The sequence below is a fragment of the Ochotona curzoniae genome, unplaced genomic scaffold, assembly GCF_017591425.1.
Source record: "Ochotona curzoniae isolate NIBS_2020 unplaced genomic scaffold, NIBS_Ocur_1.0 contig_2599, whole genome shotgun sequence".
NCBI classification, from domain to species: Eukaryota; Metazoa; Chordata; class Mammalia; order Lagomorpha; family Ochotonidae; genus Ochotona; species Ochotona curzoniae.
Window position 1 is genome coordinate 13,374,515 of NW_024465520.1, and position 22,448 is coordinate 13,396,962.

The following is a 22,448-nucleotide window of genomic DNA, read 5'->3' on the forward strand; positions in this document are numbered from 1 at the left end:
GGTGCCAGAGCAGCTGCTTAACTCACTCTGCAGCAGGGCTGGTCCCATTGGGGTAGTAATGGGTCACTTCTGCGTATTTTTCCTTTTCATACCGTCTATAATCATGTTCTTTTGGTATCCTAGTTTTTCTTGTTTAGAAGTCGTGGCTGTGGAATTTGGGGTAGCTTTTCTCATGTGGACGAGAAATAGTTGTGTGCAGCTTCCGCCTTTCCACAGTGAGCGGTTATGGCCACTGTCGGCTGCTCCCAGCTGCTCCCAGCTGCTCCCAGCTGCCCCCAGCTGCAGTTGCACTGTGTACTGTGGGCCTGCTCGGCCAGCAGCACCCACGGGTGCTGTGTGCGCTGTGTACTGCTCGGCCAGCAGCACCCACGGGTGCTGTGTTTGCTGGGGCAAGCACCTCCAGCTCCTTGTTACAGACTAGCACTGTCAGGATCTAAATTCATGTGTATTTTTACGGCTTGGTTTGTTAGGCTTCTTTTAAAAAAAATAGTGACTTTGAATAAAATATGCTTTAATATAGTGTTAGTATTTAAAATACTAGTATTTAAAAGCTTACAGAAAAAATATTTTTTGTATGTTCAATTTTCTTCATCCATCCATCCAAAAATTGGTTATGTGCTGCATAGTTTCTGGCGTATCCTTTCACGTGTTTCTATTTTACACGGTAGTTAGTATAATGTTTTTAGATTTTCTATGTGGTTTTTCAAATTGCAAATTATTCCACGAATATGAAAAACAGTTGTTCATTTATGTGTTGTGTGGCAGTTGACTTCCATCACAAAGTGTAATTAAGCACCATGTTTTCTTTTGTGAAGCTTGCGATCCGAAGAGCCACTCTGAGCAGGTCGTTTACTCCTGTGTTTTTGGGAAGTGCCTTGAAGAACAAAGGAGTCCAGCCCCTTCTGGATGCGGTGTTAGAGTATCTCCCAAATCCGTCCGAGGTTCAGAACTACGCCATACTCAATGAAGAAGAGTAAGTGTTAGAAATTGTATCTTAGCTTCTGCAGACTTTAATGCCTATGGTGTGTTCTATTTCTATTTTTTCCATAATCTATAATGATCAGTCACTGTTCTTACTTGGGTAAGGGCTTGGCATGTAGAAGCATACTTTCTGCGAGTGCCTACATCATTGTGTGTTTGCCAGAGTATGATTTTTGCAGTAGTTGTGCCGCAGTGAAACCGCAGCACATAACGCTGGCATCCCCATGCGAGCTGGTTCAAGTCCCGGCTGCTGCACTTTGGATCCAGCTCTGTGCGGACGGCTGGGAGAAGCAGTGTGAGAGGACCCAGACCCTCAGGCCCTGTGACACACGTGGAATGTCCCGAGGAAGCTTCTGCTTCCTGGCTTTGGCCTTGGCTGTTGGCTACTAGGGAGTGAACCTGCGGGTGGAAACTCCCCCTTGTCTGTCTTCAGTGCCGACTTTGAAATAAATTACTTTTTAAAAAGAAGTTTGATTTGGTGAAGCTTTAAGAAGCTTTTTAAAGCTTTTATCGAGCTTGTTTATTCTGTATCAGAGCCTTTCTGTATTATCTGGTCCCGTTCCTGGGTAGCAGCTACTGCTCGAGGGCCTGTTCTTGTTGATGTTCAGTAAAATTTCGCATATGTGCGAAGTCTGAAATGATTAGCAGATATGACTTCTCAGATCATAATCTGATGAAATAATTTGATAGAAAAGAAATAAAATATTATATCACAATCTGTATTTCTTTGGATTTTAGTGACTCGAAAGAGAAAACCAAGATCTTGATGAACTCCGAAAGAAACAGTTCTCACCCCTTTGTAGGCCTGGCTTTCAAGCTGGAGGTAAGTGTGGCTCTGCTGTGTGCGGGCGGCCGCCTGGCTCTGCTGTGTGCGGGCGCCTGGCTCTGCTGCGTGCGGGCGGGCGCCTGGCTCTGCTGTGTGCGGGCGGCTGGCTCTGCTGTGTGCAGCCACCATCTGTAGAAGATGCTTCCCCCTCCTGCTCCTGCTTCCCTCCCTTCCCTGTTCGTCTTCTAAGAGTTTTATTCCTATTAGAGAAAAACTGCGTGCCTTTCTGAAAGCAAAAAGGACAAATATTTCCAGCATGTTAACACCCGGTAGATAGAATTTTGTAACATATGGTTCCTTTACCTATTTTTTGGAATGATTTGTTTACATATTTTAAGGATTTATTCATTTTTCTTTGGAAAGCAGGTTTAGAGAGAGGAGAGACAGATCTTCCATCTGCTGGTTCACTCCCCAGATGGTCCCATGAGGCAGAGCTGAGCTGATCCGCAGCTAGGAGCCTCCCGCAGGTCTCGCACTGGCTGCCAGGGCCCACGCACCCTCCACTTTCCCAGGCTGTCGTCAGAGCTGGGTCGGGAGGGGAGCAACTGGTGCCCAGATGGCATGCTTGGTGTTGCAGACCGTGGCTTTATTCACTGTGCCACAACACTGGCACCTCTTTTTGTTTGTAGTTATTTTTTTTTTAAGATTTATTTATTTTTATTGGAAAGGCACATATACAGAGAGGAGGAGAGACGGAGAGGAAGATCTTCCCTCCGATGGTTCACTCCCCAAGAGGCCGCAACCGCTGGAGCTGAGCCAATCTGAAGCCAGGAGCCAAGAGCTTCCTCCAGGTCTCCCACACGGGTATAGGGTCCCAAGGCTTTTTGCTGTCCTCGACTGCTTTCCCAGGCCACAAGCAGGGAGCTGGATGGAAAGCAGGGCCGCCAGGACTAGAACCAGTGCCAATATGGGATCCCAGCGTGTTCAAGGCGAGGACTTTAGCTGCTAGGCTATCGCACCAGGCCCCTGTTTATAGTTTTAAAGTATACATTTTGGGGTGGGTGTTTGTCACAACAGTGAAGCGGTAGCCACCTCTTAGGTAGGTGCCCCTGGTTTGAGTCCAGCCTCCATTTAGCAGTTTCCAGCTGCCTGTTAATGTACACCGTGAAAGGCACCAGCTGATGGCTCAGGTGTTTGGCTCTGCACGTGCCTAGGATCCCTGGGTGAGGTTCTAGACTGCTCTTGGCTGGCTTCGGGCTCGCCTGGGGAGGGGCTACTGATGGGTGATCTCTGTTACTCTCTGCCCTTCAAAGGAAATGAAACCAAATTTAAAAAATTTTAAAGTGCAATTTGTTACATAAATGATACCAACTATGTTAGTTTTTTTCCTCTTCATTTAACTGCATAATAAGCATGGTGTATATTTCTGTAACAGTTTAAATATTGTAAATGGCATAAGTAGATATGCTGTGACTGGCTCTGAATTTTCCAATTGTTGAACATTTATGTTCTTTACAATTTTTTTGCTATGGTAGATGACAAGGGGTCAAGTTTTAGAAATGTGTCCTACCTAAGTCTCGGTGACTGGCAGTGAGGGCAGAAGGCAGACTGGCAGCGAGGGCAGACTGGCAGCGAGGGCCGACTGGCAGCAGAGGGCCGACTGGCAGCAGAGGGCCAACTGGCAGCAGAGGGCCGACTGGCAGCAGAGGGCCGACTGGCAGCAGAGGGCCGACTGGCAGCAGAGGGCAGAGTCTAGGCTCATTCCATGGATGGGCGGCCTTTGGGACTGGATACTCACTGTTGGCTCAGAAGGTGGTAGTCAGGTGCTGCAAGAGTATCAGGATTTTTGGCCTTCCTCATCACCACCCTGGGATGTGGCATCCAGGGGTGGCAGTACAGATGCCGAAGGCAACTTGGGGCTGAAGCATGGGGGTGGTAAAGAAAAGGCCTGTGGTGTCACGGACTGAGCCACTGTGTGCAATGCTACGATCCCATCTGGGAACCAGTGTGGTTTCTGGCCGGCTCCACTTTTGGTCCAGCTCCCTGCTTGTGGCCTGGGAAAGCAGAGAAGGATGGCCTGTGTCCTTGGGCCCCTGCACCTGCAAGACCTGGAGGAAGCTTGTGCCTGCTGACTTTGGTTTAACCCTGACCTTGCTGTTGCAAGCATTTGGGAAATGAGCCAGCAGGTGGAAGATGGCTCCCGCCCTGTCCCTCATATCTCAATCTCTCATTCTTTCTCTCTCTCTACCTTTCAAACAAATAAATTATCCTAAAGGAAAGAAATAAATGCTTTAGTCACCGCCTCTGTTTCAAAAGGCTTTTCTATAGTTTGTCTTAAGTAACTCTGAATTGTCCAGCATGATGACCAACATGTTCTTCAGAGTTTTAGAAAAAGTTTCAGTGTTTGCAGAAATAACTGGAATGCTAGCAGAAAAAGGTGAATATTGCTAAGCATCGAGTATTGTTTAAAAATTACTGATTTAATGAAAGCTTAATTTGTTTTTGTTTTGCCTTAATTCCTTTTGATAGAACATTTTTTTCACATACGAAGGTAGTTCAAGAAAGGTCATGTAAAAGTGGAATTGAAAATACTATTTTTGTCAAGATGTTATTTTAAAACAGCTTTATCATAATCACATTTTCTGTAAGCTGCTTGAAGACCCTTCATTTATTATATAGCTGTGGATACCTGTAAATTAGTAAAAACTTTTTTGTTCTTTTTAAAAATGGCACACAATATTTTACTCAGGTTTAGCAGCTTCCTTTGGTAAAACTGATTTTGAGAATTAATTAATAGCCTGTGGATTCAGTCTAGTTCTGTCTAGTTTTGCTACTTCTGCACTTAATATTTTTAAGGTTTATTTATTTGAAAGGCAGAGTTAAATACAGAGAGCGCAGCCATCAGCTCATTACTGCCTCTGGGCGGGGTCCCGGTGGGCTGTCCACCGCTGCTTCCGCAGGTGCACTGCCGGGAGCTGGGAAGGGCACAGCTACAACTCAGACTGGTTCACTGTGCTGTAGGGCTGTCCCCTTGCAGTTAGGTTTTTAAATATTAGTATGTATTTTTCATCAGCCAGGATTAGTTTCTGCTTTTACTATGTAGTTTTGAAAATTTTCTTTTCCACTCATTTAATTTTTTGAGTTTGCTAGTGTGTTAAGTGTATGAATTAGCCTGATAGGAACGGACAGGTTTTAAGTATGTATCTAATGTTTCAGTGTTGGTACACTGAGTTGCTTTGCAAAACTCTTGCCTCGTTCCCACATGGCTGTCAGAGGTGGTTTAGAAGCATGGTATGCACCTGCCTCTTCTGGCTGGGTTTCTGTCTTTCCAAGAACTATACTTAATTTTTGCTTCATATTTTATTGTATAAAATTGAACTTATTTTTTAAAGATTTATATTTATTTTTAAATATTTTCGTTTTTATTGGAAAGTCAGATATACAGAGAGGAGGAGAGACAGAGAGGAAGACCTTCCATACATTGATTTACTCTCCAAAGGCCGCCACAGCCGGAACTGCACCAATCTGAGGCTAAGAGCCTGGAGTGTCTTCCAGGTCTCCCGTGCAGGTGCAGGGTCTCAAGGCTTTGGTCTGTCCTCTGCTGCTTTCCCAGGCCACAGCAGGGAGCTGGATGGGAAGTGGGCCCAGTGGGATTAGAACCTGCGCCCCTATGGGATACTGGCACGTGCATGGCAAAGACTTTCCCAGACCCATAAAGTTGAACTTAGGTGCAAGGCATACTGTCTCTTGTAACAATTAAAATATTTTTCAATAACACTGATTTCATAGAAAGTGGAAATATCTTGGATTGTGTGAGACCAAAAAAGGTGCATCAGCAATCATTAAGTTCAGCTGAAACACATTTAAGAGTGCTACAATTGAGAGTGAATATTTAGAAGTAATATGAAGTTTTTCTCTTAATTTTGATTCTGATGGTGTCTATTCTCCCTGCCTTTATCCAAATTTGCCTCCCAGGCAGGTCGGTTCGGGCAGTTAACGTACGTCCGCAATTACCAGGGGGAGCTGAGAAAGGGGGACACCATCTACAACACGCGGACCAGGAAGAAAGTGCGGGTGCAGCGGCTGGTGCGCATGCACGCCGACCTGATGGAGGTGAGTGCGGCCGGGGGAGGGGGCTGGTGCACATGCACGCCGACCTGATGGAGGTGAGTGCGGCCGGGGGAGGGGGCTGGTGCGCATGCACGCCGACCTGATGGAGGTGAGTGCGGCCGGGGGAGGGGGCTGGTGCACATGCACGCCGACCTGATGGAGGTGAGTGCGGCCGGGGGAGGGGGCTGGTGCACATGCACGCAACCTGATGGAGGTGAGTGCGGCCGGGGGAGGGGGCTGGTGCGCGTGCACGCCGACCTGATGGAGGCGAGTGCGGCCGGGGGAGGGGGCTGGTGCGCTGACCTGATGGAGGTGAGTGCGGCCGGGGGAGGGGGCTGGTGCGCTGACCTGATGGAGGTGAGTGCGGCCGGGGGTGGGGAGGCTTCTGCAACGCTGTGTGCTGAACCCCCTCATCGGACAAGTGTGCTTTCTGGCATCTTCCTCCTTACTGAGGGGTGTTACAGTTGCTGCAGACCGAGTCAGCAGATAGTCAGAACTCATTTTATTCCACCGTTCACAAGGTTTTCTCAGTGATGGAGGGTCGGGAAGAGTTCCCTGAAATGTGGAGCACGAGTTTCAGCATTTTTCTCCAGGGCTGTGAAGGATACGGCAGGCTTAGGATGTTGGGACTGTGGTTCTTGGTGGCAGGTGACAGAGTCACCCCTGATCTTCCATGTTATCCACTGATGTGGTTTTCTGAAATACGGCCATTGTGATAGCCCTATGTAACATCTAAGGTTTTTATTCTTATTTTAGAACCCCCTACAAAACCATATAGGTACCAGGATATAAAACCCCAGCTCCGTTCTGGGGCTTGCAGTTGATTTCTGCACCTGTTCTGGCCTCCAGCAGTCTTGACTGGCTCTGCAGGATTGCCCAGTGAAGGCAGGCTTTCCCAGTGCAGCTCTGTCTTCCCCCTGGGAGGTGAATAGGCACACACAATGGAATGGCCCTGCAGCTCTGGGGAGAGTCAGCAGGGGGCAGCCTGGAGGGCTCAGGACTGTCAGCTGTTTCCTGGCAGGTGCAGCGTCCTGCCAGCCACAGCCATTGTGAGTGAACGCTGAACAGCCGGGGAAGCCGGGGTAGCGCTGCTTCCTCCTCTCCCCCGTGTCTCCTTGACTGCTTACATCCGTGAGAAGTTAAAATTATTTTTGGTGCAGTGGATTCCATTCTTCTGCCTTTGTTTTGAAAACTTCCTTTGTGGATTTCCTTGCATGTGTGTGACAAACACAAGTTGCTCATCTGACTGTGGCAGTGTATGTACTACCATGCTTCTTAAGTCCATAGAAGTAACTTAAAAACTGCAGCACCGTGTCTTACCAGTACTGTAGTCCTTTAGGTAATTAGACCATAGCTCTGAATTTCTCACATAAAGTAGAGTGATTTAAAAAAAAGTCAGCTATCAGAGGCTATTTCAGACTGTGGAAAGATGAAATTCAAAGATGACTCAGCCCCTCGGTAGCCTCTGCACTCCTTGCCGCATCTCGGTGGGCGTTGGTTTCTCTGCTCCACGGTGAGGGACCGTGCGGTGTGTGCACCGGGTGTTAACCTGTGCTTGTGCCGTCCAGGATGTTGAGGAAGCCCATGCCGGGGATATCTGCGCCTTGTTTGGCATTGACTGCGCTAGTGGAGACACGTTCACAAACAAAGACAGCAGTGGCCTTTCCATGGTAAGCCATTTGACTTCAGAACTCTTCAGCGCTGGATTTTGGAAGTTTGTGTTTTTATGTAGAACATTCAGTATTAAAAAAAAAAAATACAGAAGTTTTCATCAAGAGCCATGGAAATCAGGCTTATTTGAATTCCAATTAAGCAAGTGCTCTGTAAGCGAACTTACACGGCTTTTCGTAGCAGAAATTGTTCTACAGTAATCCAAAGTTTAATTGGAAGAAAAATGTGCCCCTGCTTAGCCTGTGTTGTGTCAGTCTCGGCCCGTCGTGAGACCTGCCACCTCCCTGTGAAGACCTCGCAGATCCTGCTGCTCTGTCAGCTAGTGCCAGGGCAGAGCTGCTCCCCGAGTGAGCAGCGAGGGTGAGCCGGGGACCGCACTTAGAAAGATAATGGACCAGGACCCAGCTCGGAGGTGAGCTGCACTAAGGCAGCCTGACCTTTGAACTCGGGGATTCTTCTGCCACTGGTGATGCTGAGGGAAAAACGCTGTCCCTGCCCGCCTTGGAATTCCCTTTTCCCTGTGGGAGAACGGGCTTTCCAACACCATGACTGTTTACCCAGGAGGGTGGCCCTCTCCTGAATTCAGTGAAAAGCATGAGTATGTAGGGCGACAGGCAATTGCAGTAGATCATGTCATAAGAATGTGACAGTTCCCCATACCATGTGGCACATTCATAATTGTATAAACAATTAAATATGTGGGTTTACAACGTCCTAAAGTCCGATCTGTACCAATTTGGTTGGGCTGTAGATGACAGGAATGCTCTAAGTATTGGTGCTGAAGCCTCTAAGTACTTGGCCGTGATGTGAGGTGCTTGGTGTCTGTAGGGTGTGCTCCCTGAGGCCTTGGAGCAGAGCGGTCTCACTCCACACACGCTGTTGACTGAGGCAGTACCGGCCCTCGGCCAGGCCCGGGCTCCCTGCCGAGGTTTTAGTGATCACTTGTGACTTTGGGTAATTTCCGTTTCTCACAAGTGGCACTGATGAAATGAAGTGTGTGTACAAGGTGGTGCCCTCTCATGGTATATTACTAAGGAAAGTAACTCACCAGAAAATTAGAAAAAACGTGGGTAGTTCTAGGCAAGAAGAATTACATGTGTCAGCTTTGGGGATCAGTGATTATGTGAACTAATTAAAACCTAAGTAAATAGTTCTGGCAGGGAGAAGACCACATAAGCGGAAGCTTGATTTATTTTTATGTATTGTCTAGTCAGGGCTGATGTTTATCTTTTGATCCATTTTGAGATAGAATATTATAATTACTCATGGTTCAAACAGTACCACTTTTTAAATATTCTCCCTTGTTTTAAAAAACATTTTAGGAGTCGATTCATGTTCCTGATCCTGTCATCTCAATAGCCATGAGACCATCTCACAAGGTAGGAGTTTGGAAGAAGGCTCTCGCGTGTTTGCGGTACAGTTGGGGTCTTGCGGTTAGCAGCAGCTCCAGGTGTCTGTCTCCTCTTGCTCCTGCGAGCACATCTTAAAATTTACCAGTCTGATTTCTAATGACAATTCCTCGGTGTATTTGAAGAAATGATAGTAAAAATTTCTCCCCAACTTTAATCATTGGCCCCAGAGAGGTAAGTGTGGCTTTCTGGATTTATGTTTCAGAAAAGTAAAGCAGGAAAGTTTGTGTTAAGTTTTAACAGAACTTGAGAATACACCCTGGATTTCAGACAACGAATTACCTGCTTCTGTGCATCTCGGGGCTGTGTGGGTTCGAGCCGCTGTCACTGTGTGCCAGGAAGAGCTGAGAGACAAGAGTGCTGTTTCTTACTTTCAATTTTAATTTTGTATCTGGGGTTTTCTAGTAATTTTATGGTTTTATGATTGGATTTGCTGTCATTTGGCTTTTTACAAAACTAAAACTACTTGAATAGGTTTTTAAATTTACACTGCTTGTATTGGAGCTAATCTGGTCTTCTTAGTGCCAGAGTGTTTTTGACATTGATAACAATTCTGTTGACTTTTCTGTCTCCTGGGACTCACGTAGAAAGTGTATTCTGATGAATTGCATTTGGGAGACATTAACAGCTACTACCTCCTGTATTTGGAAAGATTTTGAAACTTCCCAAACCTTTTTTTTTTTTTTCTAAAGATTTATTTTATTTGAAAACATATTTGTATATATAGAGAGAGGGCCTGCTGGTTCACTCCCCAAATAGCTCCAATGGCTTGAGCTGACCCAGGCAGGAGCCAGGAGCCACTTGGGTGTGGGGTCCCCAGGACCTGGGCCATCCTGCACTGCTTTCTCAGGGTGTGAGTGGGCAGCTGGATTGGAAGTCGGGTAGTTGAGACGTGAACTTGGGCCCCTGTGGAATGTCGACACTTCCAGTCATTGCACCAGCCTCTCCCCAAAAAAGTCTTCTTAATCTAGAAACGAGAATTGTTGAGTTGGCAAGAAATGGTAAACGTTCCGCCTTCTCAAGCTTGCTGAAGGGTGAACCTCACACCTCAGTAAGATACTGTAGTTTGTTCCTTTTGCTCAGTTAGCTTTTTCTCTTCAGAATTATGCATGATTTGAAATTCAAAGTGTTATGTTTCCCTATCCTTAAACAGAATATTGGAAAACATTTAAATGTTGACAAGTCACAGTAATGGAGGGAATCAAGTGCATTGTTTAGAAACATTTGCCTCCTGGAATAAATTAGTTGAAATCAGTAATAAGACTGAGTAAAGCCGTGAGTCTCAGCGGAGGCACTGCTAGGTTGAGAGTTTGTGGTTAGTGAGAGAAAGGCAAAATACTGACGGGTGGGCTAATCTAGGATTCAGTCCCAGCTTTGTCTTGGATCACCTATGTGGTCTTGAGCAAGTCACTTAGTCTGCCTCCACAACATTCTACCTGTAAAATACAAATCTGTCTTGCTGTTTGGGTTAGAATTTGAGATGCCATATAATGCACCACGGCCCCATGTGTGTGGCTTAAAACAGCATAAATGTTTTGTTTTACATTCAGTCAGAGTCTGACACCTGTGTGATGGACTGAATTAGTCAAAGTACAGCAAGGTTGTGTTCTCTTCTGGAGACCCCGTGCCTTGGCTCGCTCAGGTGGATTCCTCGTGGCCAAGTGTCAGGGATTCCCGTTTCCTTGCTTGCTGTCACCCGCAGGCCATTCCCCACGTTTAGAGGATGGCACACCTGGCGCCCTTGGAGGCTTGTCACCTCCCACTGTCTGTGCAGCCAGCAGCGGGTTGAGTCCCTCTTCTGCTTCAGAAGCCCCTGCCTCTCCAGGGCATCGATCTGACCCACCCCCTTCTGTCTTCCTCTTGTAGAAGCCTGTGTGATTACTTTGGGGTGATGCAATTCATTCATCGCAGTCTCCCCTTCTTAAAGTATATAGCCTTGATTGCGTCCAGCAAGTTGCCGTTGCCGGGGGATCCAGGCCTCTGAAGGCTGTCACTGTGCTCCCCACATGGCATCACAGCTAAGGAGAATGAGAGCACACCTTGCCATGTCCACGCACAGCTGGGAAAGGAAGCCTCAGGGTGTTATTTCCCTGGCTGTTGGTCTTAACTGTCCTGTTTGAGTCTAGAGTAAATAGGCAGTAAAGATGTTGTCCTTTTGATAACAATATTGCATAGAATTTCTAAAATATAGCAAATTCTGCTTTCTGGTTTATGAACAGTTATTCACAAATATAAAACGTTTTCAAAGTAGGAAGGAAAGGGCTTTGAGTTAGTTAAGTCTCAGACTCTGGTTTTTAATGGTCTTCTATCTCTATATGGAAAGGAAATCCTGTTCAACTGGCTGTTCCCTGCTCTCTTGGCTTGAGCTTGCCAAGTTCATAGTAGGCAGTAGAGCTAGGTGTGGGCCATCTTTATTAGTTGCCGATGCATGTGAATTCATTCAGTAAAGTTCATTAAAAAGTCCTATTGCTTAATACTTAATAAACTAATGTGTAATGACTTTCTTCTTTTACAGAATGATTTAGAAAAATTTTCAAAGGGCATTGCCAGGTTCACGAGAGAAGATCCCACGTTTAAAGTTCACTTTGACACAGAGAGCAAAGAAACAATTGTTTCTGGAATGGGAGAGTTGCACTTGGAAATCTATGCTCAGGTAATGCATGAAAAGTAGATTGAATTGATTACTGTTTATGGGTACAAAAGTTTTTTCTTTTTTTTAAATCATGTAAGCACATGGTCTTCAAAATATTGGTGAAAAATTTGGATGGTTTAAAAAAACTGAATAATTTCAAAAATGTTTTACTCCCAAATAAACTTGAGTTGTAATTCTATAGAATTTCAGCAAATGTCTGTAATTCTCCAAGACAGAAAATTAATGGTGGTTCTTCAAACTTCATGTGGTTTGTGTCCAGATGTGATGCACTGCCTCTAGTATTTGGTGCTAATTGTTTGTGATTTCTAACGTTATTTGGTAAACACAAACTGCTAGAATCAAGGCCTTGAAAATTTGTGACAAGGTAGTCAGCCCGTCCATCCCTAGGTCCTGGTTATTTTAATTAAGTCAGGATCGTTTTGAAGTTGTGATTAAAAAAAAAATCCTGACAACAGGTTTATAAGTTATTCTAGTAACATGTAATGATGTAGAACAGTGATGGAGTTTTAGTGACCAGATTGGGAGAAAATACAAATTAATCACTTTAGATTAGAATTCATTTCTGTTAAATCTATAAAAGTAGTTTGGATTAAATACCCTGTATCTAGCTTTATAAGAACCTAAAATGACAAGCTTTATCCTTAGCCTATTATCTTTAATTAAAAGCTATTAAGCTATTTAAGCCCTTAGAATTTTTTGGTTAATTATAACAAAGTTTTCCCTCCCACATCTGCCCCACTGTTTTTAGAGGATGGAAAGAGAATATGGCTGTCCTTGTACAATGGGAAAGCCGAAAGTCGCCTTTCGAGAGACCATTACTGCTCCTGTCCCGTAAGTAAACAGCATAATTAAATGTTATGAGGCCAAAAGGGAAGTTTTATTATGATGTACACCACTGCTACAATTACACAGACATGCTTATGTAGTGACACCTTTTGTTCTGGGATCGATATGGTTGTATATTGGAATCAAGATAATATACACAGTTACCCTTTGGGACTTGTTTGGCCACTGCTAGATAGCAGCGAGCCCCAGCATACATAGCATTAGTGCCTGCTGACATTGCCTCCCACTGCCAGGAGCCTCCTTCATGCCAGATGTGCTTCCTTGGGCAGACGGCTACTGTGTTTGACTTTAGTACCATATTGTGGATGCCAGAGAACTTGCATTTGCCAAGGAATGATCTCCTGAAAGAAAAGAAATTGATACCATGATAGAATTCATAAAACAATTAAGAAAACAGTTGGGTTTGTATTTTGATGCACACAGTCCTCACAGAAGTGAGCACATTAAACTGCTGTAGGTAGCGCAGGCCTCAGCCCGGCGTCCGAGATTACACGAACTGTGTTTCGTCAGAATTAATGTCACTTTAGCTCTAAAAGGAGTGTCAGTTTTCACAGTGGCATCAAGTAAAGGTAAATCCTGCTTTACCTGAGATGCAATGTCGTGAAGTAGAACGGTGTAGTCTAATTCAATGAAGTCGTCATTTCTTTGCTATGAAAGAAAGGGTAAAAACCTGGTGTTTAAAATTCTGTATCATTGAGAAATGGCACATCACTTTTCAAAACCACCTGGGTTTAGTAAGTAGTTTGTATTGTTTATTGCTCTGACAGTAACGTGATGTTACAAGCGACAATACTTGATTGGCCAGGTTTACAGCCGTCACCATCAGGGTGCGCTGTGGTTACACAGGCCCTGTAGGCTTGTAGTTGAATTGCACCTGGTGCTAGGTCCCGAAGGACTGAGCAGGTTCTCTTGGTTGACAATGATTGTGAATGTGACCTCAGGGTCAGATAAATGAAATGTGCTATTTCTCCTTTACAGTATCCTAAAGTAATCTTTCCTTTGACTGTATTCACAAAGAACGTCCTTTAAAGATAGTGTAAACATCATAACAAGTCTTGATAGAGATACACTTGTATAACCAAAGCAGTTGGTTAAACTCTTGTGTTGAGATTTTCAGTAATGCTTTAATATCACAATTTGGTGAAGGATTCTAGGAGTTTCTTTACATAGACATTTACTAACACTGTCCTGTACATATTTTGCTAAAAGTATGGTTTGATTATTTTATGGTCTCACTCCCTGGGCTCAGTTAAGGCCATTTAATACCTCTTCAGGAATGTTGTAACCAAGGTTGGTGTGTGAAAATGCCTTAGAAAAAAAAAAGGTTACTCTGTTTCTCAAAATATTGTCATAATATCTGTTAGGTTTTGGCATCACACCGTGAATGTTGTAATTGGCTTTGCTGTCCTCCAGTGCTCACAGATCTCTTAGCAAGTGGCCACAAAAGCTGTGGGGGATGCTCTGGCTCATGGCTTGGTGTCAGTAAGTTCTAGTAAGTCAGCTGGAAAGTTGCATTCTGTGGTGCCTTTCCAGCTGCCTTCCAGCGCCTACTTAGGAATAAGAAATGTTCACTGGGATTCTGTGGCTCTGCCTTGCTGGTGTTGGGGGCCCAGGGAACGCCCACTAACGCAGCTCCGTTCCTTGTACTTGGAAGGCCAGTTAGGGGAGGGGGCATGGAGGTTGGTAGCTCTCAGCCCACTACTGTCAGCTGGCCCCTTCCTGCCGCTCAGCCTTCCCCAGACTGAATCGTGACTGACCCTGGTTTATAGAGCAGGCTCATTATCTTAAATACAAAATGGCTTTAGGGGTGGTGTTTATCCAAGTATGAATTATAATGCTTTAAAAACCCCGGTGATCGTGTCCTTTATGGAAATTACTTACCACTTGCTTGACAGTTTGAATTTTTACCATTTTATACCACGTGTTTTCTGTAGAATTCTGCCATATTATGTAACCACAGCCAACCCAGGCTAAGTGTCGAACGGGCTTCATTTCTGGAGGTACATTTCCAAAACTGTCTATTGGTGGAAACATCGACATATGAGGAGTATAATCATCTTAAAGGAATAGTTATTTTAAATTCTAATTCATGCCTTAATTTTCTTCAAATATGTACAGAAAAGAAAACACCTAAAGCCCCAGATTAATGTAGTCCCAAAGCCTCTTTTCTCAGTTTGGAAAGACGTACTTCCAAGAGGCTGTCAGGTGAGACTTCAGGAATGTAAAGTAAGCAAGTAAGATAGGGTGTACATTAGGACCAGAGAGGCTATTTTTGAAAAGTGTGTACAGCAAGCTAAGGAAATAAGTGGAACAGTTTCCGAGGCGGTGCAGCAGGCTCATCAGGAGCTGTGACTCGCACTTGGGCCTGCTACCCCAGGGAACGCTGTCATCAGAGTAAATGTGACAGAAATCGGTGCATTTCGCAACATTGGTAACATCTAATAAGCTTGAGTGTAGGCAGTTGAGATTTTCACATTGGAAATATTTTCCTTATGCTGTATTTATGTACCTGGGATGTTTTGTGCTTCTAGTGGTTCCTTCATGGATTTGAGTCTTTCGTAAAATGTGTTGTCTTCTTCATCTGGGTTCTTTCCAATTTCTCCTTCAAATGTGAAGTTGACTTCGGGTGCGGTGTCCTGGCCCGCTGCAGGGTACAGCACTTCAGCTGTGCAGTTGACTGTTACTTCCTGTTGGAGACATTTTGCAAAACATCAGTGTATGTAAGTTACTAATTGTTGTCCCTGAGATGGGGTTTATTGCACTAGGCCCTGATGGTGCTGTGTCACACTGCAGAGAGCTCATTTGGTTTTTTTGTTGTTGTTGTTGTTTGGTAAGGTTAATTTTATTTGAAAGGCGGGGTTACACAAAGATTTTTCCATCCACTCACTACCCCTTGACAGTTGAAATGGCCAGACAGACTGAGCTGGTTTGGAGCCAGGAGCCTCACCAGGGTGTCTCTTGTGAGGTGTGGGGGCCCAAGAACTTGAGCCATCTTCTGCTTTCCCAAATCTATAAGCAGGGAGCTGGATTGAAAGTGGAGCAGTCAGGACTTGAACCCATATCAGAGAGGATGCTGTGCTGCATGGAGAAGCAGCTTACTGCACCACAGAGCTAGCCCCAAGGTCCCCGTTTTCAAAGGTGTGGGCCTGGCCTATTAAAGGCATCGTGTAAATACAGTTTATAAGGTCTTATCTTACAAATTGTAATCTTAAATTTTTAATGTATTTCCTTATAGGATAGCCATTTGCACAGGCACATTTAGCTTTATTCAAAGTGGATTACTTTTTAAGTTTTCCTATTACTCTGTCCCCACTCCTGTTTGTGTCTTTGTGTCAGAGGTAGGTATGGGAATCCATTTCTGGAAGGTGATGCTCTGGAAGGCCAGGTCCTTTAGCTGGTCTCTCTCTCCTGGATGAAGGCATTTAGATGGTTATGGTATAAACTGTAGCTCCTCCTCATTTGTCTTATGAAAATTTGATAGAATTTCTAAAAGTAGACCTGCCTCAGCACTCACCGATCTGAAAGGTGGCACCAGCTGGCCGTCCTATTCCTCAGAAGTCTCTTGAGGAGCACTTGTAGTTTCTTTACATGCCCAGTGAGAGACAACAAAAGGCAGGCAACAGACAGTGATCGTGACTGGAGAGTGAATTACGTCATATTGGAGCTAAGTTCAGGCTGCTGGATGAAGCAACTGACTGGAAGTATAAAGTCCTGTCTGAGTAATGCAGCAGACACGATTCAAGAGTCCCAGAACACAGGACTCCTAACGCTCGCCCAGAGGCCGGGGTTCCACAGCTACAAGCAAAGCTGATCTTGACTGTGTACAATCAAATTTTATTTAATAAAACATTTCACTTACTTTTTGGATTATTTCTTCCACAGAAAACTTGAGATGATACTTATGTCCTCTTCCTGGAATATCCTAAAAATAAGAAAATGTGGTTGAGATAAGACATTATAACAACAAATCCATTCTAACCAAAAAGAAGTCTTGGTGTTCAACACCCTTCCACCTTGAAGCGGCGCACAGCCGTTCTGACGCATGCTCCTGGCCATGTGCAGTGGGCACAGCATGCGGGCTAAGAGTGTGCACAGTGCACACGGCTCCTTCCCAGGCATCAGGAAACGGCAGCCTCTGGCTGTGGTCCTGCGTGCTCTACATCAGAGATTTGGAAGTAGCTTTTAATCCTAAAGTCGGCAGAAAGGTTGCCCCTTTCCAAGCGCAGCGTTCCTTCAAGCAGTGCTGTGTGAGCTGGTCTGGGTGGCTGCAGAGCAGCCGGAGTGCCTCAGGCACTGTTGTTGCCTAGAAGTGGGCCTGAAAAATGACCCTGTAGCAAATTTTTAAGACACTCAATATAAGCATTCATTTTTTAAATCAAGGTGCAGATTGAAAGTTAAAAATTGTTATTCTGGTGCAGTTTTGAGCTAATATCTGTTCCCTCTCATCTCTTATATACCAGTAACAGTTAAAATAAGGACAACCGCAAGTCCCAGTACCCTTCGGCATGCTGAGTTTAACTCGGCCCTTTAGCCAGAGATCAGGCACTCGTGGCTGTGGTCTTGGGTGGATAGAGCTGCCCCCCTCCCACCCCGCCAGCATTTATTCTGTCTCTGTTGGTTTCTCTAGCCGCCTGTTGTCCCCTTCATTTTGGTAAAAGATTGTGATGAGGACGGCTTTTCACGTTAGGGAAAGGGGAGTCGCGTGGCAGCAGATGGGGAAGGGAGTTGCGGCCGCAGCATTCCTGCAGGTCTCACTGGGGAGTTGGGGAAAATGCCGCCCTTTGTGTGGGGCGCTGTGGCATTTCCTTGGAAGAGTGCCCAAGAAACTGTCTCTGCCTTCTGGTGGAAATAAGGGATAGTTCCGGACTGTCTCCAGGGCACACTGAGCACGGTGCTCCCTGCAAACTCACCTCCATGCTGGCTTGCTTGACCGTCTGCACCAGGAACACCTTGTGCGGGGTCCCCTGCTGGTAGTTGATGCAGTTCTCCACCACCGAGGCCGCCCTGGAGGCTGGGTAGTGGGTTGGCGGGATTTCCATTCTTGCGAGCGCACTGGCCGCGGGGCTCCTGCTGCGAGAGAGGCCGTTCTGGGGGCGCTGCCTGCTGCAGGTGAGCACGCCTGGCCAGGAGCGGCTAGGCGTGGGCTGGATCACCGGCTCCCTTCCTCCCTCTTCCTGCTTCAGCTCAGGAAGCTGCTCTGGGCTCTGGCTCCGGAGAGTAGGCGCCACGCCTCACTCTGCCCTGCCTTACACAGCTGGTTCTTATTGGAGGAGAGGCGGGGCGCGGGGAGGAGTGGGAAGGGAGTCTGGGCTGGCTTGGCTCTGTCTTGTATTAACCTGTACAAAAGTGCTGGGCGGGACTTTGAGGCGTTGGTTGTTGTAGCCCCCCCACTCCAAGTCTCTAGGGAAAAGTTAGCTCCTCTTGCAGGCTGGAGTGCAACTTCCTCACCAGTGACTTGCGCGGGGCGGGGGCCAGGCTGCTCCAGTGATTGCTGTTGAGAAGCTGGGCCGTTTTCTTTCCCCGTTTCCGGGGAAGACGACCCATTCTTCCCACATCTGGGTACGAGAGACTGCACTGTATCGCTATGTCAGGACATTTTGTGATTTGGGTCAGCCCCTGCTTTCCCCGTCTCACAGGAGAGTTTGCAGTGATACCATATCCGGATTTGAATCACTTTGAGCAGTTTACTTCAAGGGTTAAAACATACTTTGAAACTGAACTTACACAAAACTCTGCTGAAGTAGCTTGCACCGGAAGCAGGACTTGGTATAATCAGTCAGCTGGTGCACTGCCACTCTGCCATTTCCTCGGGCTTGTTGTCCTCCGCCTTTGTCATTTTTAACCTGGGCTGTTTGGCCCTTCCTGTACTTCAGGAAACTGAGATTTCCTTTGCCCTGTGGCCAGAACTTCTCTTCACCACTTGTCTGGGAAGTGGAGATTCTTTGCTCTTTTTCTTGAAAATAGACTTTTGATGGTTTCTTGGTATACTTGTCTGTATATGTTATCAATGATTTTAGAAGGAAATGAAAAAAGTAATTGTCTTCATATGCCACTTAAAGTGTGTGAATGTGTTTTGAGTCAGAGTTTTCAGAACGAATACGCAGTAAGGCATCTTTTCCCCAAGAGTTCATTGTCCGCCAGCTGTGCAGTCACTAGAAGATGAGTTAGTTTTGCCTCTTAAAGTTATAGTAAGCTGGGAAGTTGGTGCCGCTCCCACGTGTCGATGAGCTATCTGTGAGCCAGTCTCTTGGGTTGTGCTTGTGTGTACACGCTGGAATTCTTGCACTGAGTGCCCCCTTGGTGGCTGGGTACTGCTGCTGCTGTAATTGTCTTCACGGAAGGCTCCTCCGTGCTTTGCTGCTCTGTTGGAGAAGCAGGAAGCACTGATGTCAGCGCCTGAGCGTTGTGAAGCTGTATCAGTTGTAACCACTAGCAACAGATTTAGCATAACAGGCATTTTAAGCATGCACATAGCAATTTAGGTTTTCTGTTTTTATAGAAAACATATTTATTCATCTTCATTGGAAAAGCAGATTTACAGAGAGAAAGAGGGAGAAACAGATTTTCCACTTGCTGGTTCACTTCCCTAATGGCTGCAGTGATAGAGTTCAGCTGATCTGAAGCCAGGAGCTCTTCCGGGTCTCCTGTGTGAGTACAGGGTCCCGAGGCTTTGGGCAGGCCTCAGCTGCTTTCCCAGGCGCGGGCAGGGAGCTGGATGGGAAGTGGAGCGGCCAGGACATAATCAGTATCCATAGGGACACTGGTGCTTGCAGGAGGAGCATTAGTTGGTTGGGCCACTGTGCTGGGTGCTAGGTACTCTTAACAATATAATGTTTTGCATTACAAAAAGTTTAACTGTTTGAATATTTAATATGGAAGTGGCATTAAGAAAAATCTCTTCTATATTAAGGTCCTTGAAAATCTTACTAAGGTCTTCAAGCTTCGTGAACAGGGGCTGTTCCTCAGTCCATTGTCCTTAGACATGAAGTGTGGATTGTTTTCTAGGAACTGAGATCAGGTGAATTATAACTTTATGTAACTGAATATAACTGTAAAACTAAAAATTCTTATGAATAGCAACTATGGCATGATTATTAAGTCAAAACGCTCCTGATATGAGAGCCAAGCAGCACAACTGACAACATGCTAGTGACGGTAAATGTGATGGATGCTTTTCCAAAGCTGTCAGTCCCTGGGGCGTGGTTTCTCTCCTCCTCTGTGAGTGTGTCCGACCCCGGTGCGTGGTTTCTCTCCTCCTCTGTGAGTGTGTCCGACCCCGGCGCGTGGTTTCTCTCGTCCTTGGTGAGGGTGTCAGTCCCTGGGGCGTGGTTTCTCTCGTCCTCGGTGAGTGCCTTGCCCGCTGCTGTAGTGGTCTCACTTCCTCTGTGCCCTGCTGTACCAGCTGTCCTTCTAATGTTTCCTGAAGTGAATGTGTCATTTATAGGTTAAGTCAATTTATATTCTTATTAGCTTTCTGGGAAGATGCTGAGTTAAGGGTGTTGGCTTTGGTGCCAGTCCTGGCTCTGCCCTGAATAGATGTATTGGGTAAGTCACTAAGATTACTCAACTCTGACGTGGTAAAAATGGGTCCTACTCTGTGTGTGTGTGTGTGTCGTAAAGGAAAGTAAAACAGCCCATTCAAAGTGCTTGACATAAGCCTGGTGCTTAAATGTGTTGTTATTTGGTAGCATAGCGATTCAGACCTGGTCCCTGAGACTGGATGGATTGTGGGTGGGCTGGTCCTGCCAAGCAGTGCTGTCCAGTAGAACTGTCCAGTGTTGGAGCTGATCTGTATCTTCCTACTAGCCATTCTCAGCAAGTGGCCGTTGAAATGTGACAAGTGGTACTAGAAACTGTATTTTAAACTTTGCTTTATTGTTACTTAAATAAAAATGTTAAATTTTTTATTTTATGTAGATTCTACATTCCATTGGACGACTTAGGTCTAAGCTACAGCGTAGATGTTCTTGTCAAATTGAAAGCAAGGTTTCTTAGAAGACTGATATATTTTTGTTTGAAAGAAAGATGTAACAGAGAGGAGAACTAGGGAAGTCTTCCAACTGCTGGTTTACTCCCCAAAAGACTGCAGTGGCCAGAGCTGAGCTGATCTGATGCTAGGAGCCAAGATCTGCTTCCAGATCTCCCACTTGGGTGCAGGATCCTAAGGACTCAGTCTGTTCCCTGCAGTTTCCTCAGGCCATAGCAGAGATGGATTGGAAGGGAAGCAGCCGGGACACAAACTGATACCCTGATTGGATGCTAGCACCACAGGGTGGAGAATCAGCCTGCTATGCCATTGTGCCTACCTCAGATTGAAAGCAAGCATTAAGATATCTCCAGAAGAGATCAACAACTACCAGCGTCCATACATCACAGTGTTGGAAATCTGTTCAATCATTCTGTCGTGATTTGACAGTTGTTCTCCCATTCAGGAAAATGAACCTTTTGTCATTTTGCTTTTCCTAGCCCATCCTGAAGCTCTTGACTGTTGGAAACATATTTAAAGGCAGTTAATCAAGTGCATTCATGCATAAGCTTTTAGGAAATGTGCCTGTTCCAAGCTGGCATCTCTTACCAATATTAAAACATGTTTCCAAACTACTCACAAATCTGAATGCAGGAACACAGACCCATTAAGTCCATTTGCCTGCCGTTACCTGCAGGTGGTTTTGAAAATGGCTTACCTCTTCCATTTTACAGTCTGGAGGAAGGTTTCAGGTCAAAAGAAATGGTAAATGAAATGTTACGAATAGTAAATGAGATGTTTTTCCAATGAAATGGTAGTCTTTATTTACAAATACATAATGTGTTCTGACCTGCTTATTTATGCTATCTGTGATCAGAAGGAAGCAGTGGCCTGTGCCCTTCTGGCTTTTTGAATGATTTATGTAAGTCACTGTCATTTTCAACTGTTTGTATTCCACACAGAACTCCCTTTATTGCATTGCTGAGTCTGGAATGCCCCACTGCTGAAGCCGAGTGAGAAGTGTCTGTGTCCATCGATGTTAGATAGCCCTCCGAGCTTTCAGTGTGAAGCAGCTGTCCTTTAAGAACACTGTAGTGCAAGGAAGGGAGACTTTCCAGGAGAAGTAGCTGAGCTTTTCAGCATATAGATTATTGGCAGGAAAAAAAAAAAACAACCTTAAGATTAGCCCTTTTATTTTAATTGCTTTAATTTTTATTTTGAAATTCAGAATTGGCAGAAGTAAAAGCTGTGAGTTACGTAAGTGCTGTGCTCTGCCTTCACCTGCTCAGTAGGAGTGGGAAAGTGAGGATTATTTTTTAGATAAATTCTGTAATACAGGTTTATAGGCATCTCATAATCAAAAGAAAAAGTGATTACATATGGTTGGATTGTTTGTTTGCTTCCATTTAAAGTAAGTTATTTCATTTTGGCAATTAATGCTGTGTTGCTGTTTTCTTGCTAAATTACTTTCAGGTTTGAGTTTACACATAAAAAGCAGTCAGGTGGTGCAGGCCAGTATGGGAAGGTGATAGGCGTGCTGGAGCCCCTGGACCCGGAGGACTACACCAAGCTCGAGTTCGCAGATGAGACATTTGGGGCAAATGTCCCAAAGCAGTTTGTACCTGCTGTGGAAAAGGTAAAAGTTGTATTAAGTTGGTTTTTCTTTTTGCATTTTGGTTTACTAAGAGCAGTTTATTAAGTATCAAATCACAATCTTTTCACATTACCTACTTTCATTCATTTTCGCTACAATCCTGTCTCCCGTCAAGCTTTCCATGTGGCTTCTGTAGTGATTGTAATTGGCAGTTGGGTTTGTAGCAGTCTTGGGCGTTTGAGGCAGGGTTGCGCGCTCCGCCGCAGTGGTGGTCCGCTGAGGGGCTCAGCCTGGGCGCCCCGCTGTGGTTCTGCAGTGTGCACACTTCGCTTGTTCATTTGTAAACCAAGAGTAAATATAGTCTGAACCCTTTAGAAAATAAGGCAGGTAAGCTTATGTGATACTGCTTTGGGAACTGGAATTACTTTTTAGATATAAGGGATTAGCATTTT

At 45.3% G+C, this 22,448-nt stretch overlaps 2 protein-coding genes across 4 annotated transcripts in view; one reads left to right on the forward strand and one right to left on the reverse strand.

The window, feature by feature from the left end:
* Positions 1-22,448, forward strand: part of GFM1 (G elongation factor mitochondrial 1) — a 42,105-nt gene that overhangs the window by 10,370 nt on the left and 9,287 nt on the right. For both annotated transcript variants that reach the window (XM_040974863.1, XM_040974864.1), the window contains 8 exons: positions 816-973; positions 1,720-1,804; positions 5,723-5,860; positions 7,426-7,527; positions 8,851-8,907; positions 11,453-11,590; positions 12,339-12,421; positions 21,876-22,038. In XM_040974863.1, coding sequence (XP_040830797.1) covers positions 816-973; positions 1,720-1,804; positions 5,723-5,860; positions 7,426-7,527; positions 8,851-8,907; positions 11,453-11,590; positions 12,339-12,421; positions 21,876-22,038 — 924 coding nt within the window. The remainder of the gene's footprint in view (positions 1-815; positions 974-1,719; positions 1,805-5,722; positions 5,861-7,425; positions 7,528-8,850; positions 8,908-11,452; positions 11,591-12,338; positions 12,422-21,875; positions 22,039-22,448) is intronic.
* Positions 12,444-17,502, reverse strand: LXN (latexin). 2 transcript variants are annotated; one of them, XM_040974866.1, is made up of 6 exons: positions 17,347-17,475; positions 16,296-16,358; positions 14,946-15,123; positions 14,318-14,454; positions 13,022-13,084; positions 12,444-12,777 (listed from the first exon to the last, which is right to left on the reverse strand). In XM_040974866.1, exons 1-6 carry the CDS (start codon positions 17,473-17,475, stop codon positions 12,679-12,681), a joined length of 669 nt encoding a protein of 222 aa, XP_040830800.1. In that variant the 3' UTR covers positions 12,444-12,678. The 2 variants fall into 2 exon arrangements, with proteins under 2 accessions (XP_040830800.1, XP_040830799.1); XM_040974865.1 differs by having other exon boundaries at positions 12,706-13,084; positions 17,347-17,502.

What these genes read in the sequence shown, in the direction of transcription:
- LXN (XM_040974865.1), bottom strand. Translation starts at nt 17,475, where the DNA reads ATGGAAATCCCGCCAACCCACTACCCAGCCTCCAGGGCGGCCTCGGTG. An exon ending in AGAAGCACAAAACATCCCAG is followed by an intron (nt 14,455 to 14,945) that starts GTACATAAATAC and finishes TTCCACCAATAG; the next exon opens with ACAGTTTTGGAAATGTACCT. An exon ending in TTCAAACTGTCAAGCAAGTG is followed by an intron (nt 13,085 to 14,317) that starts GTAAGTAATTTC and finishes TTTCTTTCATAG; the next exon opens with CAAAGAAATGACGACTTCAT.